This window comes from Solanum tuberosum, unplaced genomic scaffold, assembly GCF_000226075.1.
Source record: "Solanum tuberosum cultivar DM 1-3 516 R44 unplaced genomic scaffold, SolTub_3.0 scf00076, whole genome shotgun sequence".
NCBI lineage: Eukaryota > Viridiplantae > Streptophyta > Magnoliopsida > Solanales > Solanaceae > Solanum > Solanum tuberosum.
In genome coordinates this window covers 1,255,559-1,272,652 of record NW_006239000.1, presented here as the reverse complement: position 1 = coordinate 1,272,652, position 17,094 = coordinate 1,255,559, and the positions used below count along the sequence as shown (strand labels likewise).

The 17,094-nt window shown below is 34.7% G+C and overlaps 4 protein-coding genes across 8 annotated transcripts; 2 read left to right on the top strand and 2 right to left on the bottom strand.

Annotated features, from left to right (window-relative positions):
- Positions 1-67: 67 nt before the first annotated feature.
- LOC102584379 (nuclear transcription factor Y subunit B-3-like) lies at positions 68-1,517 on the bottom strand. 2 transcript variants are annotated; one of them, XM_015308166.1, is made up of 2 exons: positions 1,076-1,517; positions 68-953 (listed from the first exon to the last, which is right to left on the bottom strand). In XM_015308166.1, exon 2 carries the CDS (start codon positions 910-912, stop codon positions 355-357), a length of 558 nt encoding a protein of 185 aa, XP_015163652.1. In that variant the 5' UTR covers positions 913-953; positions 1,076-1,517; the 3' UTR covers positions 68-354. The 2 variants fall into 2 exon arrangements, with proteins under 2 accessions (XP_015163652.1, XP_006346138.1); XM_006346076.2 differs by having other exon boundaries at positions 1,209-1,517.
- A 1,218-nt stretch (positions 1,518-2,735) lies between these two features.
- LOC102583609 (cleavage and polyadenylation specificity factor subunit 6) lies at positions 2,736-8,587 on the bottom strand. Of its 4 annotated transcripts, none has more exons than XM_006346074.2 (3): positions 8,462-8,587; positions 5,999-8,309; positions 2,736-3,124 (listed from the first exon to the last, which is right to left on the bottom strand). In XM_006346074.2, the coding sequence occupies exon 2, from the start codon at positions 8,299-8,301 to the stop codon at positions 6,214-6,216; it is 2,088 nt and encodes a 695-aa protein (XP_006346136.1). In that variant the 5' UTR covers positions 8,302-8,309; positions 8,462-8,587; the 3' UTR covers positions 2,736-3,124; positions 5,999-6,213. The 4 variants fall into 4 exon arrangements, with proteins under 4 accessions (XP_006346136.1, XP_015163650.1, XP_015163651.1 ...); XM_015308164.1 differs by having other exon boundaries at positions 2,736-3,084; XM_015308165.1 differs by having other exon boundaries at positions 2,736-3,084; positions 5,999-8,304.
- Positions 8,588-13,026: 4,439 nt separating this feature from the next.
- LOC102583282 (lysine-rich arabinogalactan protein 18-like) lies at positions 13,027-13,890 on the top strand. Its single transcript, XM_006346072.2, has one exon. The coding sequence runs from the start codon at positions 13,162-13,164 to the stop codon at positions 13,774-13,776; it is 615 nt and encodes a 204-aa protein (XP_006346134.1). The 5' UTR covers positions 13,027-13,161; the 3' UTR covers positions 13,777-13,890.
- Positions 13,891-15,110: 1,220 nt separating this feature from the next.
- Positions 15,111-16,262, top strand: LOC107060328 (putative F-box protein At3g10240). The gene has a single exon (XM_015308100.1). It carries the CDS (start codon positions 15,111-15,113, stop codon positions 16,260-16,262), a length of 1,152 nt encoding a protein of 383 aa, XP_015163586.1.
- Positions 16,263-17,094: the final 832 nt, after the last annotated feature.

The following is a 17,094-nucleotide window of genomic DNA, read 5'->3' as shown; positions in this document are numbered from 1 at the left end:
GTTTGAAACTTGTGAAAAAGTGATAGTACAATGCTACGATACACACTCGCGTTAGCAATATAAATCATTTGTTACACTAGAAAAGTTTATTTAAACATCAACTAATAGAGAAACAATGATGTAATAGACAATTACAATCCATTAAACTACCATGTTTACACCACATTGTAATGTACACACATGTTTACCAATTTACATCTCTGTAGAATATACTAAAGTCTACAAACTACAAAGCCTGTTTATGTCTTTCAGTAGCTTTAGTGTCCATACTTTAACCTGTTGACAGTTCAAACATCGCGTTTCTTCGTCTTCTCTCAAGTCCTGATACATCTTTGTAGTCCCGGGATGTTACAATTACCTTTGCCTCCCAACATCAGGAAATCGCGAACCTCCTGTACCAACCCCTGCAGCATTCTCCCCCGTCTGATGATTATATACTCCGGTACCATACCCGTGTCCTTGATGATGTTGATTCCCCATCATCATCATGCCATGATAGTCCTCAACATAACCACCTATATTCACTGATCCACCATTATCTTTCTCTCCAGAAATACCACTTTTTTGCCCTTCTAAATCCCTAAATCTCTGCAAATATATCTTGAGTGGCTCAATGTATTCTTCAAAACCAAGAGTTGTCATTGCCCACAACAAATCATCACCATTGATTGTCTTCCTCTTTTCTCTTTGACACTTATCTGATGCTTCCCCTGTGATAAAACTGATGAATTCAGAAACACATTCTTGAACTACCTCCTTAGCATCTTTTGAGATTTTCGCGTTAGCTGGTAAAGCTTTCTTCATGATTCTGCTTACATTTGCTATTGGAAGGAACCTGTCTTGTTCTCTTAGTGAACTCTCAATGTTGCTGTTCTCTCTGTGTCCTCCTGATTCATTGTCCGAATCCGCCATGGTAAATTGTGTTCCTTAAATCTTGGTGATCAGTATAAAACCTGTGGAAAGGGGCAAAAGACTCGAACTTAATCAATCAAGTCTGGATTTTTTCTCTAAAAAACAATGAAATTTACAATAATGTGATTCTTCGGATAGAACTATAATGAAAACAACAACATACTCAGTATAATTTCACAAATGAAGTTGGAAGAGAACAGTGTGTACACAGTCTCACCCTTATCTTGTGAAGATAGATAGACTGTTTTCTCTACTCAAATAATACTCTGTGGAGAACTACAAGAACAACAACTTACCCTGTGTAATCTCACAAGTGGATTTGGGGAGCGTAGTGTATACACAACCTTACACTGTTATATGAAAAATAGAGAGGATATTTCTGACAAACAATTACATACTAAATGCAATTCTACAAGTAGAGTCTGAAGAGGGTGGTGTGTACGCAGTCTTGTCCCTATCTTGATCTGCCTATAATAGTACACACAAGCTTTAAGAACAAGAAAATGGAGATAAATTTCTAAGGTAATTTGGATTTTCTTTTATGAAACTAATAACAAACAGTATGTTTGGAGAAAAATGTTGAGGCACTGATTTTTTAGAATAGGATAAGATAGAATATAATAGGTGTGCTGGATGGAAAAAAATGGCATGGGGTTGAATACGTGGAAGTATATGATTGGTTGTTGGTTTAGCCGAAAGATCAGGGACGTCGGCATCTTATATGGGGTATGGTCGGTCAGGATAGGATATTTTTATCGTTTCTTACGTGGACCACTATTATTTTTTTTGAAAAATATTTTGGGTATGACCATAATATATAGAAAAAAAAAACTTTTTCAGATATTTAATGTGTAAAATAAAGATCTTTTGTAAAGATGACGTAAAACTAAAAATAAATTTGTAAAAACCTATGCAACCCAATCTCCCCCAAGATACTTCCATGATCCTTTTTTTTAAACTAGTAGGGTGCATATCGATCGGTTCGATTCGATTTTGAAATTTACCAATTTGACTTATTGGTTACCATTTACGCTAGCGTGTGCTATAAAAATGATATAAGTTTGATTGCTTGGTAATTAATTGTAATCAAAGGTATTAATACATAAGTACCAAAACAATCCCTTGCTCAGTATAAATAGCGTACCAAGTATAATTTCATAAATATGGTCTGTCATCTTTTATCGTATGAACAAAAGTAAAATACCCAGTATAATTCCATACAAAGGAAGGTGTGCATACATATCATACAAAAATAGAGAGGGTGTTTCCAATCAACCCTTAAAATTCAATTAGATAATGTGAACATTATTCGCACAAGAATGCTAAATCGAGAATCATAAACCAAAAGAAAATTTCGTGAAATAACAACGATGACATAAAAAGACAATACATTATTTCATAAACATACACTCTACAACAACAAAATACCCGATGCAATCTTACAAGGTCTAAAAAGAGAGGTGTATAACACTCTTACCCTTGCCTTGTTAAGGTAGGGAGGCTGTTGGTGAGAAAAGCCTCGAATCAAGTAAAGCATATGAAAAATCAAGTATGAAAAACAGTTACAGTAGTAAATGTGTAACTTTAGCGCTATGCACAGTGTCATCTAATGCACACATGAAAAACACAAAATGCAAACAAAGACGACAAATGTAAAGAGTTCATTTAGAATGACAGGAACTATTTCCTTGTTAGTATTCCATGTACATTTTTCAGAAACTTGTAACAAGAAAATTCTATGTACACTTGCAGAAGGAAGAATTAGCGCTAAACAACAACACATGCCCAACTAAAAAACTGGGTCAAAAACAAAGAAAGGAAGATGATACAAAGAGAAAAATAATTAGTACAACAAACGCCAGAGCAAGGGAGCAGATCGGCGCCAACCTGTGGGTCAAATCCTCCTAACACATTACATCAAATAGCAAATGTCTATGATAATCTATGGCTAGGCTTACAATAAAGTCACAAGTCACCAGAAAGGATTATTCAGGTCACATTCAACAAAAACATAAATTTAAAAAGAGGCTAAAAACTGAGATAAAAGGTTCCACTAGCAATTCAATCTTCACTGAGAGGTAAAACCATGTAATATAACATTCTTCCTCAGGCAGAAGCTTCAAGGAGTTTCCTTCCATACTTCTTCCAACAGCTTGCTCTACATCCTCTATGCTATAATCACAAGAAACCAAACAACATTTGTAATCAACACCTTGCAGAAAAAAGAATAATCAAGATTGGAACTACAATCAGTCTCATGTGGTAAGATCAACATTCATCTAAATTAGCACACAACTATTCCTCATTGCCGAGTTGGGTTCAGCCATGTTTCTCAAATTAAACTCAACTCATGCCAACATTGTTCAAACAAACAAACAAAAAAGAGTACTCCCTTAGGTTTCCCAATTTCATCTGAAAAATGTCATACTCACAAATAATTTTAACTTTAAACTTCTCACCTTACCTTGATGAGATGATTTTTTTATTTTTCTTTATGAGATCATTTATAACCAAATACATGTTTATGATTTGTTTTAGACCAGAATTTCAGAAAATCTTTCTTTCTTCTCTGATAAAGTAAGCAGAAGTATCTGTGGCTGAGGTTTGGTCAAACCAAGGATGGAATCTGAGCTTTAGAAGACCCTTCAATGATTGGGAGATCCAGAGAGTAGTAGAATTCTACAGAACTCTGGAACAATTCAGAGGAGGAAACACTGTCCAAGACTGCCTGGAATGGAAGGATCACAAGCAAGGAAGATTCAGTGTCAAGGGGGCTTACAAAAAGTTCAACCCTTTCAATACCCAGATTAATGGGTGGCCTTGGAAAATGATTTGGAAAGCCAAAATTCCCTACAAAGTGTCTTGTTTTACTTGGCTACTATCTGAACATGCTGTTTTGACTCAGGAAAATCTCATGAAGAGGGGTATCCATTTGAGCCCTAGATGTTTCCTATGTGGGGAAAAGGCTGAGACGGTGACTCACCTGTTTCTTCACTGTAGGATAACCAACCAACTGTGGGACCTCTTCATCAATAAAAAAGGACTGAAGTGGGTGATGCCAAGGAGAGTAACCCAAACCCTGAAGATATGGAGTAGTTATGCCAACATCTCAGGACATAGGGAGAGATGGAAAATCATCCCAGCTTGTATTTGGTGGTCAACGTGGAAAGAAAGGAACCTTAGATGTCATCAGAACAAGAGCAACACTATTCAGAAGATGAAGATGAATTGTCTGGTGTTGTTTCATTTTTGGTGTAAACAGGAGTATATGGAAGATCTAGAATCAGTTATGAATGTCTTAGGATCCCTGTAATTTTTGTAATTTTTGTCATAGGATTGAAGATCTTCTGTTATACTCTCTTTAATCTGTAATTAGGAATCTGTAACATGTTGTGGCAGGTTTTGATTTTTTGGAAATAGAAATACAAATGTTACCTTCTCAAAAAAAAAAAGTAAGCAGTAGTATCAATGGCATCAAGAAGATGCATAATTACAAAAGAGAGAGATTGTTACCTCAGTTACAATGAGTCCTATGCTATGTATAAGGAGCTAACAAAATCCAAAAGTTTGACATCGGAGTCCACTGGGGACAAGCTATTCCAACTACATAAATTCAAAAAACATCTAGCCTTAAGGAGTACTTTGGAGTTGATATTTCAACAAAACATCTTCAATTCCACTCCTTCCAAACACATCATAGATCTTTCCAAGAGAATCCAACTGATGTAGGCATCCTTGATACTTTCAGGCATGACTAAGTTTAGTCCAAAAAGTCTATCATCCATTCTAAAACTTCGCGCCAAGTCAAATACAACCACATACATTGGTACGGAAGGAGTATTAAATTGGAACACTATTTCTGCTAAAACTACTAGAAAATCTCGAGCTTATACTGGAAATGCATCACTTTCTATTAAGAACCCCACCAAGAAGAACCTGAGAGAAATGTTAATTATAGCCCTCCATAACAAAGGAGTAACAGGACAGTCTATTAGGATTCATGATTAATTAACAAATAAGTTGTGAAATTTGAAAACCTTGCAGGGTTTCCAAAATGCCATGTGTTTTTTAAATTTCCCAAATACCAAAAACTAGACATACATCAGCTTGAAGGATATCACATAACAACAAAGTGCAAAGACAAAGAAAACTGATGGTTTACAAAAGACATATATGCTGTTTACTTGCAGAATTGAATGAGCAACTTCACGCTCTCCCCAAGGAACATCCATTTTCCTATGGCTTTTATAGTATCAGTCACTTTCTTATGAAGTTAAATTCTACATGAAACATCTGTTTGGCCATGAATATTTATACTTTTTTCCCAGAGTTGAAACTGGAAATCATGTTAAGCCATAAAGCTCCAGAATGCAACTTAATTCCAAAAAAAATCCAAATTTGAAAACACCAAATTCACAAACAACTCCAATTTGTATTCATGGCCAAACACAACTCCAATTTCCAAATACCATTTTTCACTTTGAAAGCAAAAACTACTTTTTTCTAAACTCACAAGGTTCATAGTCAAACGGGTCCTAATAATCATATTTTTTTCAGCAGCTCTACCCCACAAAGGTAGGGGTACGATTTGTGTACATCCAATCCTTCCCAAACCCACTTGTGGGATGACATTGGCGTTGTTGTTGTTGTTGTTATAATTTTTTTAATTAGATAGCAGTGTATTCTTCAGTACCAAGATGGTACTGGCAGTCAAATATTTACAAAACATAAAATATCTTCTAGATTACAAGGAATCAAAAAAGAAAAATCTATAAGCGATTCAGTATCCTCTATATAGCTCTCTTTACACCAAAATTCAAAAAACAAAAAATGCCTCAGCTTTAGCATATAGAATTACACAACAAGTCATAAGGAACGCTTTCCATGAATGACCAGCATCAAACAGTGAAAACTTTGGTAACATTTAAGTTCCACATAAATAATAGTAGTCCCCTCCCAACTAGCACATCATGCTTGAGAAGGCCCTTCAGACAAAGAACATCCTCCTAAACAGAGAAATAGCAAATACAGGTAGTATTCATTACCAAAAGCAACTAATTCAATGTAAGAGGAGCTGTGAACTTACTTCTTAGTGCTGAGAGACCAGTGCTCCTTAAACAGGAAAAGAGCATAAACATGAGTGCGACAGAACATTTCAGAGAGCAACTGTTTGATGAAAGCAGGAAGTAAAGGAAGCCTCCCAGTAGAAAGCCTGAATACACACGGCAAACCCTCAGTAGATTAGCTACTAATCGATCTCATTGTGAAGTACCCTTGAAAATAAGCAGCCAAGGCCACAGATCACTCAGAAGTTATACGCCGCCTCTTTCCATAATCAGCATCCCTTGATCTTGATCGATGGTCTTCCTCATGTGATAATCGTGATTTACTGTGTCCCCTTGATGATCTTCCTCTGTCTTCATCATCATATTCTTGCTCACGGTCCTTGTACCTATGATGATCAGCATATCTATCTCTATCATCCCTATGACGATCTCGATCCCTCTCACGATCACGCCCTCGTTCTCTAGAACGTTCATGATCCCGGTCCTTCTCTCTGTCACGTGCGACATCTCTATCATCACGGTATCTTTTCTCTGGCCAATCCTGGTCATGCCCTCGATCCTTTTCACGAGCCATGTCTCTATCATAGGAAGGTTCTCTGCCTTCTCGATGTTTTCTCTCTGTAGAACCAGACCAATCACGCTCTGATCCTCTATCTTTCTCTTTCACATTATTTGGCCAAGCCCCTCTATCGTGAGTTGTTTCTCCATACTGATGATCAGACCCAGCTTCTTCTGCATAACTTGACTCTCCTGCTCTACCACCATGCTCGTCACCAGCCCATCCACCCGCATTAGGTTCTGACCACATCCCCATGTTAGGCCCCTCCATACCAGCACCTGGCATCATTCCCATACCATTCATTGGCATTCCTCTACCAAAGAATGCAGGATTTACATGCGGAGCTACTCCAGGCATCCCAACTCCTCCAACAGGTGGAAAAGATGACAACATACCAGGAAATGGTGGAGCTGGACCACCAGGAAATCCTCCATAACCACCCATTCTCCCCATAGGCCCTCCAAAAGCAGGATCAAAGCCTTGACCCATCATTGTTTGATGATGCATAATAGGAGGTGCACCACCCATACCTTGTCCAAATCCACCTCCACCGTTACCCATCATACCCCTTCCTGCAATCCCACCAGGCCTGTTTCTCATAGGACCCACAGGCCCCCGATTTCCCATAGCTTGAGGACCTCCTCTACCCCAACTTCCTCTACCATAACCCCCCCTGTTGCCATCCCCACCACCACCACCACCTTGATAATTGCCACCAGTAGGAGTGTTGTTATTTCCAATTTTACCAGCAGCTTCACCAGGCCCCCGCCTTGCTTGGGGAACAGCAGTTTGAGCCACCTGCTGATTTCGATTCACCTGAGCCTCACCCATCCTCTTCACATTATACGGTGATGATGCAAAGGCTACCACACATGGCCGCCCATTGAACATGTGTCCATTCATACCTTCTTTGCAAGCTGTGGCAGCTGAGGAATCATGAAACTCAACCTGGCAATATCCTTTAGACTTCCCACTAGCTTTTTCTTCAAAAAATTTCACCTCCTTCACGTGTCCATACTTGCTCAACTCAGTTTCCAGCTCAGCATCTGTGGTCCACCAATGCAGATCACCAACAAAAAGAATTGTCGCGCCACCGCCACCACCACCTCCTCCTCCACCACTAGCGACCCCAACTCCAGCAACAATATTACCCACCCCGTTCATATTAACCCCTCCTTGCCTTATCAAATTATCATTCCCCATATTTCCAACATTACCCAAATTTCCAGCAGCTACTGCAACACCACCAGCATGAGGCTGTTGAGCCATCACCTGATGTGGAACATTACTATTCACCATCCGCTCTGCTAAATCACCCATCTTACTTGACGGGTGACTTAACTCAACCCTAAACCCACCACCAGCAGAAGGCCCAGACACAGCTGCACCTACTGACGCTCTAGCAGAAATCCCAGACACTACATCCTCCTCTTTTACAGGATTCCTCTCCCCACCCACACCCTGAAAATCGCCACGCCCACTCTCATCCACCACTTGCGGTGCTGCCACTACCGGTGGTGGCGCCGGAAGGGCAGGCTGCTCAGGCTTCCTCTCTACCTCATCATTCCTAGATACTAAATCCTCATTCTTTCTAAAAGATTGAAGAAAATTCTCACCAACATTAACATCATTGTAGAGATCTTCGTAATCATCATCCTCTTCAACCATGAACCCATCATCAGCAACAGCGGAGATCGCTTCATTCCTGTGAAACTGCTCGATTGGCTCTCCACCAACTCCATCCCCACCTTCATTATCCTCCATGACCTAATCTAACAGGATTAGGGTTAGGATTAGTTATCAAGAGCTCAAATGAAGCGGAATTTTTCAAATTTTAACACTAGCTACGAAACGAAAAAAATACAACAAAAAATAAATCAAACAATCAACAAACAACAAATTGAAATTGAGGGAATAATCTTACCGGAGGAACAGCAAGTTGAATTTGTCGAGCAGAGTGATTTTTTTTAGGGAGAAAAGGGAAGAAACCCTAATTCTCTGGAAAGTTTGAGTTGTGACAAGAAACTATGAGAAAGAGGGGTAAATATTTTCCTTAATTATTTCCGTATTTTATATTTTATAAGCGTGTTGAATTGTTATTTTATGTATTATCGATTTGATTTTTGATTTTTAAATATGTTAAATTAATAAAAAATAAATTATTGGTTTTTGGCTTATTGATTTTTGATCATTAACAATTTGATTTTCGGTTTAATCAATAAAAATATGCTCATAAAATAAATATATATGACTTCTCCTACAATTTAAAGCGACAAAATAATAATAAAACTTTACAAAATACTCATGAATAAAAGACACAAATAAAAGAAATAGTTTTTTTGCGAAGTCAAAGTCATTGTTAAATGTGAATTGAGAAATACAGGTAGAGGGCAAATGAATAACCAATAAGTCAATAACATTATTTTGATTCGATTTTTTACACACCCTTAGTATCAGGGTTGCGTATCGGCAGTTCAATTTTGAAGTTTATCAGTTTGACTTATCAGTTATCGATTTGTAGACATGCTAAATCGTTAAATAACCATTAGTGTATTGGTTTATCGGTTGTCGATTTATTAATGATTGATCATTATCGGTTCAACTATTGATTTAACTGTTAAGATATGAGACAAAAATAAATATGAAAATTACTTAGAAATATGGTGACTAACAAAATAAATCATGCATATGAGTTCATAGATTGCGTCTTGTTCAAAAGCAACACTAACACTTTGTAGAATAATCGAAAGTTTGAGACTGTCAGAAATAAAAAAAATATGAAACTAAACCTAAGGTCAACGACTTTATATACCGAATGATATAAATATAATATATTAATTTACTATTGGATTATCAGTTAACTCGTTAAAGAAAAGCTTCAAATCATTAAAAATCGACAACTCAATAATTAGGAAAATCAAGATCATTATCACAACCGTTAAATCAACCCCTTACTAATAAATCAATTATTATTATTTCGGTTCAAATTATCAATTTCAATTTGATTTTGCCCACATACTTCTAACATTTTGTCTTGTGTTGACTATTTACTAGGTGGATTTCGTATATTTTTATAAATTTATTTTTAGTAATATATTATTAAGTAATTTTTATTATATAAGAGTATATAAGATATTAATATTGTTAGTTTTTTATTATATTTTCTTCGCTATTATATTTCTTTATGATATTTCATTTTTACATGTTTTACTTGAGTCAAATATTATTTGTAAGTAATTTTTCTATCCTTATAAGATAGGGGTAAGATTAGAAAGGGTAAGGCGTGGTAGGGAAGTCTTGACTCCTTTGCCCTATTCTGGTTATTATTTTTTCAAAATTTTACCCTCCTCTGTCCTATTAAGCCTTGCTAAATAAGTGTGCCTACCTTATCTACAAATTTGAGTTGTTAGAAGGATAAAAAATATATTTTTATTATGTAATTGTATTCTCAACACGTTCTTCACGTATAAGATTAAATTTTTTCTAGTCAAACACATGTAAATTCATTTTGATAATAGGTGATGGTGAAATTTAATCCCATATTATGTTAATGTGTATGGTCATTTCATCTAAAAAATTAAACTATTAGGTAACATGTCGTGTTTATACTCCCTTTCAAAAGAAATTCTCTATTTTTTCATTTGTTGTTTCTTAATTAAAAAAAAACTATTTCGTCCGAATTTATTATTCGTGTTAGAAAATCTTACTAATTAATAGCACTACTAGCTAGTTACTAAATAATTTCCCTATTAATTAAACACGTACTAAACTTTGTTGGTTTTCATTATAACTATGTATGCATTTATTGCTTAATGCCTTAATCCAACAACTCACAATTATAATCATCTTCCTTTGACCATCTATAATTACGTTACGCTAGAGGTAATTTATAAAAAAAAATTGCGTGTATACTCTTATTTTTAGTATGTTTGTGATAAAAACAGGGACAATGATTTAGTTCATTGTACTCATAGTAACTATAGTGGATCTGTTTTATCTTATTTAAATTGTCCAATTTAAATTTCAAGCAAATTAAATTTTACCTTATCTTGTTCGACCGAGAGTTTGTCCTGCCTGCTTTGTCTCAAATCTCAATTGTTATCCTTGGATAAGGTTGTTAACCATCCCGAATAAGTCTTATAAAGATCACATTGAGAATATGTTATTGTTGTACTTGTATTAGATCTGTAAATAATATAAAAATAGTTGAAAGTTGTATTTTTTTCATTTAAACTGTGAAGAGTTTAGGCTTGATTAATTTCTTCGATTTTCGACACTTGTATAGTACTCTTCATATTTATTTGTTATTCGGCTTTCTTCAGTCGAATCAAATAAAGAAATTTTTTCATATCTCTATTAACCAACACGGTTCATGCTTAGAGATATAATTGAGTCAGAAATATTAATTAGCTCACTTTTAAGGGTTTGATTAGACACAAAATTTTAAAACAAATGTATGTATTTGAGTTTGACATGATTTGGTTGCAATTAGAAAAGAGAAAAAAACAATATCCGAAATTGAATTTGAAAGCAAGACTTGTTTGAGGTCATATAAAATGATAATATTTCAGTTCCTCAATCAAAGGTTTATCTCCGATTCAAATAGTTAGAATGTAATAACCCAACGTTGAGAAATATTATAATATTAATGAGTTTGGTAGTGAAACCATAATAATAAACGGATCTTAAATTTACTTAAGTCTCAAAAACTAAGCTAATTCGTGAGGTGAGAATTGAAGTAACAACTCATACAAAGACACATGCAATGTACTGTAGGTATCTCAATTAAATTGGATTTAAATTTAAAACTAGTTTGAACAATATTTTAAATTCTAAATATGTTAATCTAAGTAAATATTAGGAAATTATACGCTCATATAGTTGAAACCTATGTACACAATATTGATCAAATTAATTAAAAGCCAAAACTTGTTAGGCTAGTCAATTTATTGGTTTTTCGAACGAGAGCCACTTGACCCAAGATGTAATTTTATCTTAAAGCTATCGCATATTAAATAATATTGTATTTCAAATCAAATGAAATAATAGTTGAAATAGGTGATGGGCTTAGATAAAAGTATAATTGATGGGGCTAGGGATATTCAAAATTGAACCATAAGTATTGATGACTCAAACAAAAAAGTGTTAATATTATATAATAAGTATCACACTGTCGGATTAATATTTTGTGAATGATTTAGAATTTTTAAATAGTGAGTTATTAGTTTAAAAGTAAATTGTTTAATTTTTATATTTAAATAATCGATAACCCACTAATTCTTGAGAAAGTGATTTAGAGGATTGTCATGCTTCAATCAGAGGCCATAACCTGATAACAGTTTTTCACACTCTGTGAAATCTGGACTATGGATCGGTGGAGGACAATTTATATTTGGAATATATGTATTAATTTAATCGATAACTCGATTGATAACTATTTAATAATCACTAAATTCAATTGAATCAATCATATTTTATTAGTTTGGTAGCAGTTTAGAACATATAAAAATCAATAATTGATAAGTTAAATAGTTAAAGCAAAAAATATCAAATTGAATTGAATGACCCTATAAATGCCCCTAGATTGATGTATTTTATTTGAACGAGAAGTATTTTTTGCAATTTTGTTACTCAATTTAATTTTGATGCCAAAACAATGATTGAATATTTATACCAACAAATTTAGTTGACTCTCGAAATTTCAATTAAACAAAAGGAGTAATGCACAATAATAATGGACAAAAGAATGTTTGTATAACTTCGAGGGGAATCGATCTTGCGTGAAGGACAAGAGGATCGAAATTGAGTTTCTTCTTGGCTATTGAACCAACCTTTCTTAAAAATTAAAAAAGCCCTATGATATGAGCTAACGTGGCTCGGAAGAAGGCTAAGAGAGATATCATATTTTCCTTTTATAGGATTTCTACTCGCGGTTGATTGAACTACCTTTCCTTTCAAACTGAACTACCACGACTTTTAATTGTGGGTTTCCTGATTATCAGTTTCTTATATAATTATGGATTCTCAATATAAATAACAGGTTCAAGTAAAAGCAATTAGATTCTCGAGAACCCCCAACTGATACTCTAGATTCACCTCTGGTGCAGACAGGGACAATGCCAGCATGCTCATCACGAATTCAAGAGAATCAAATAATTTTGACGTAAACTCTATATTGCTGTTGATTTCATGTAATATGTATAAATAGTTCATCAAAAAATTAACAATTTCATCTATAATGAAAAATAATAATTCAAATTCTATAAACTTAAAATTCTAACTCCGATTTTAAGTACAAACATCAAGTACGAGTAAATTTTTACCGAACCGGGGAAATACTTTTCAATAACGGCTACATTACTGCGACAAGCCGTACGGCCGTATCCTTTGGAGCCTCACGACTATCAACGGTAACTTTGCTTTTAAAATTTTATGAACGCAACGTTTAGTTTCACTTCCTATATATTTCTCCCCAAACAAACATTCTCTTCAATATTCTTCAGTATTTATTTAATCAATTGATTATAGTTTTCCGGCCACCGGAATATTCTATTCTTTCTCAATTTCTGCTAGTTTAACGACCACCGGAATATTCTGTTCTTTCTCATTTTCTAGCATTGCAATATGTCTAAATTATTTGGCATTGTTATCGTATTTATTCTCGTGTTAAATTCCGGTGAAGCACAAAATGCACCTTCTCAATCCCCAATTTCTTCTCCTTCTAAATCACCGGCGGTAAAATCACAAGCACCGGTTTCTTCTCCGACTAAATCACCGGCGGTAAAATCTCAAGCACCGGTTTCTCCTCCGGCTAGTTCTCCAGTGTCTTCGCCCTCGGCTCCTATAGTTAGCCCGTCTGCTGCGCCGGTACAGTCACCGAAAGCAGCTTCTCCAGTAACCAGCATTTCACCAGCACTCACTCCGTCAATCAGTAGATCTGCTCCGGTTCCTTCTGTTGCAACTCCTCCGCCAGTATCAACTCCGGTGAGCACTCCGGCGTCTTCCCCGACGGCAGCGGATGTTCCGTCCAGTACTGAGACACCGTCAGTATCCCCAAGCATTCCTTCAAGTTCAGCAAGTCCGGCAGAGTCTGTTAACGGGCCTACTACGGCGCCGGCGAATTTATCACCGGGAACCTCACCAGCACCAGTTGCTGATGATGTTTCCGCTGCAATTTCAGTATTCAAGGTGCCGGTGGTTCTAAGTGGGCTTGCTATTTGGGCCGCACTTTCAATTTGAATGCATCCCGCCCAATATTGCACAAAATTCCTATTATGGAGTCTTTTATCACATTTATTGTTATTTTTTTGACACTTTTATTCATTCAATGTCTTTATTTTTGTATTTTAATTTATTGATTATCATTTATAATAAATAATTGCAGTGAAATTTTAAATTCCATACTACCCATTGCTACCTGTCTAACTGAAAAACCGCATATCCTGACTTATAGCCAAATGTTTACTTCTTTCGTTATATTTAGACTTCTAATTTAATACAATATTGAATAGAGTATATCCCTTAAGTTATTTGCTCTTTAAGTACTTTATTCCCAACTTTTATTTTAGTTAAACACTAATCGTGATAATTAACTTGGTGGAAGTAAATATATTTTTAGTATTATAATGCATTTTCTCTTGTTTTTGAATTATAGTAAGAGATATGGGAGAGCAACTAAACCTGAATTATTTCTATCACTAATGAAACCTGCAATTTTTTAATGTTCTCTAATATGCATTTTTGTAAAAGTCAACAAATTTTAAAAAATTCAAATTATTGTGTGAAAAGGCTTGTCATAAACCCTAACTAAATCATCTAGATTTATGGCCAAATTTTAACAAATCTCTAATATAATCATATCTTAACGGATCACCAGAATTTAACCATAAAATTATGATAGATTGCACAATTTATTGTGCAAAACTAAGGCTAAAAGCTATTTTTTGCACATTTTATCTTATTTTACCGGAATCAAATTAATATTAATTAATAATAATAAGATAATTATCCGCAAAAAAAAAAAACTTATTTTCTCGAATAGTTATTGAGCCCGTGATGGCACATTTTATCTTATTTTACCGGAATCAAATTAATACTATTAAATATTAATAATAAGATAATTATCCACAAAAAAAAACTTATTTTCTCGAATAGTTATTGAACCCGTGATGACAGGAATAACACCACTAGTAAAACTCTAATTTGAGTCTTTATATAACACACAAACACAGTATATTAATAGAAGTTGTGAACTCTCTCATCTTTGTTTTTCAATCTTTGAAACCTATCGAGGTTAGTATATTAATTGCCGGTTTTTAATTAGTTTACTAATTATCTAATTTTTATTTTTTTTGTTTATTCATTGATGATTTTGATTTAATTAGTATGAAAGGTGTCTAATATAGTTTGGTTTTAGACTATCAATTTCATTGAATTGCTGGTTTTTAGACTATCAAACATAATGCCTTTAATTATAGTTTGGTTTTAGACTATCAATTTAATTGGTTTTAGACTATCAATTTAATTGAATTGCTGGTTTTAGACTATCAATTCTATTGAATTTGCAGATTGTCATGGAGCAGTCAGAAGACACAATAATTGATATATTGCATCGGTTGCCTTCAAAATCCCTTGCGAGATTTAAATGTGTGTCTCGTAGTTGGGGACAACATGTATCTGATTCTCGTTCTCAGAGACAATTGTGTACTCATACTATAGGATTATTTTACCAACCTATAGGTACACAATCCCCAATTCGTTTTTTCTTCACTTCATCAGAGAAGAAGAATATGGTTAAAGAAAATTTCGATAAGTCTGTAAATTTTCTACTTGACCATAGCCTATACATTATTGCATCGTCGATGGGGTTTCTCCTTTGCTGTAAGCAAGAAATATATCAACAACATTACTATGTTTATAATCCCGCCACAAGGCAATCCATTGCCCTTCCCCAAGCATCAACATGTGCTAAACATGTTGCAATTGGGTTTAATTGCAAGTTAGATGACCCAATTAATAGTGATATTGTCTCATTTACTATAGTTCGTTATGAGATACCTGCAGAATCAATGGTAACAATTGAAAGTTTCAGAAGTAATGTGTGGGTTAAGATAAACTTCGCAATTGAAATTGAAATTCCTCGTATTGATTTTCATACCTCTGTTCACCACCCTTCCAACTGGCTAAAATCAGGAGGATCTATTGATGGAGTGTTCTATTGGCTTGATTTTGGACCTCGAATCAACGTATATGATTGTGTCAATACATGTTTTTGGTGCATCGATGTGCCTGATGGACTTGATTATCAACATAAGAGAAGTTTAGGTGTATCGAGAGGAGTTCTCTGTTATGGAGGTACGAGTCGTGGACTCATGAATTTTGGAGACATGAGTGTTTGGCACCTGAAGAGCGGTGTGCGAGACAAGACAGCTATATGGGAGCAGTACACTACACTAAGTATTTGTATTCATGTTTACTCTTGTCTTAGTAACTCGGGACTTTTAAAGAGTGGACGTATTCAATCTAATCGCGATATGACATTTCACCCAGCTGAGCCGCTAATTCTTATTGTTTTAAATAACAAAAAAGGTGGTGCTGAGGTTCTGATGAGCTACGACATGGACAAGTCTTGTTCAAAGGTAGTGTGTGATTTTGGCAATGGCAATAGCAAAACGTACACCAATTTAGTTCCTTATGAGTGGCATGAATGGCCACTTTTTCTTTAGGCATTTTGTTTTTTTGAACTCTTATGTTTTCTCAGATAACAGTTGATTTTATGTTGGTTTAATTATATTTATATTGTTTCCATATTAGTATATTTATGCAAATTTGTTGCTGTTATTGTGCCTTGTGTAACAACACATTTCTACTCATTTGCAACAATTGTAAGTTTATCTTCAATCATCTATTCAAATGTGGAATAAAAGAGTTTACTCCCAACCATAGTAAACTCCATTCTCTAATCGTAAAGAAAGTATTTACTATTTCATCACAACATATTGTGGTCATGTACTAAAATGACAAATAGTCTGGTACACTAAGCTTGCACTATGCGGGGACCAGTCCACAAAAATATCTATTACAATAGTCATATCTATAGTAAAACCTCACTAAATTAATATTTGATTAATTAATAATCTCTCTAAGATAATAATTTATTTCGGTCCTGACTTGGGTCAATGGAAAAAGTTACTCATTTCGATAAGATAATAGATTTTTAGAAGACCCCTATATAAATATATGGTCCCATTAATATTATAAATTAATAATTCTTTCAAAGTACAAATAAATCTAAGAAAATTTAGTGAAATATGATTCTATTATGTTCTGTTTTTTGTTAAAATTTAAATCTAGTTGAAGTTCATCTCTAACTTTTCTTATTGCATCCAAAAGTTTCGACGTTGTCTTTTCTAATTGCACCATAAAATTGTGAAGAGTTCTAGATGCAAGTGTTTTCATACGCGTAACTAGTTTCAATGGTATTGTATCATCTTCAATTTTATCATCAACATTGTTTTTCCAATGATATCCACAATTTGTTCTAAGCTCTGACTCTCT

Bases quoted from the DNA above. Each gene is read 5' to 3' on its own strand.
- LOC102584379 (XM_015308166.1), bottom strand. From the start codon at position 912: ATGGCGGATTCGGACAATGAATCAGGAGGACACAGAGAGAACAGCAAC.
- LOC102583609 (XM_006346074.2), bottom strand. From the start codon at position 8,301: ATGGAGGATAATGAAGGTGGGGATGGAGTTGGTGGAGAGCCAATCGAG.
- LOC102583282 (XM_006346072.2), top strand. From the start codon at position 13,162: ATGTCTAAATTATTTGGCATTGTTATCGTATTTATTCTCGTGTTAAAT.
- LOC107060328 (XM_015308100.1), top strand. From the start codon at position 15,111: ATGGAGCAGTCAGAAGACACAATAATTGATATATTGCATCGGTTGCCT.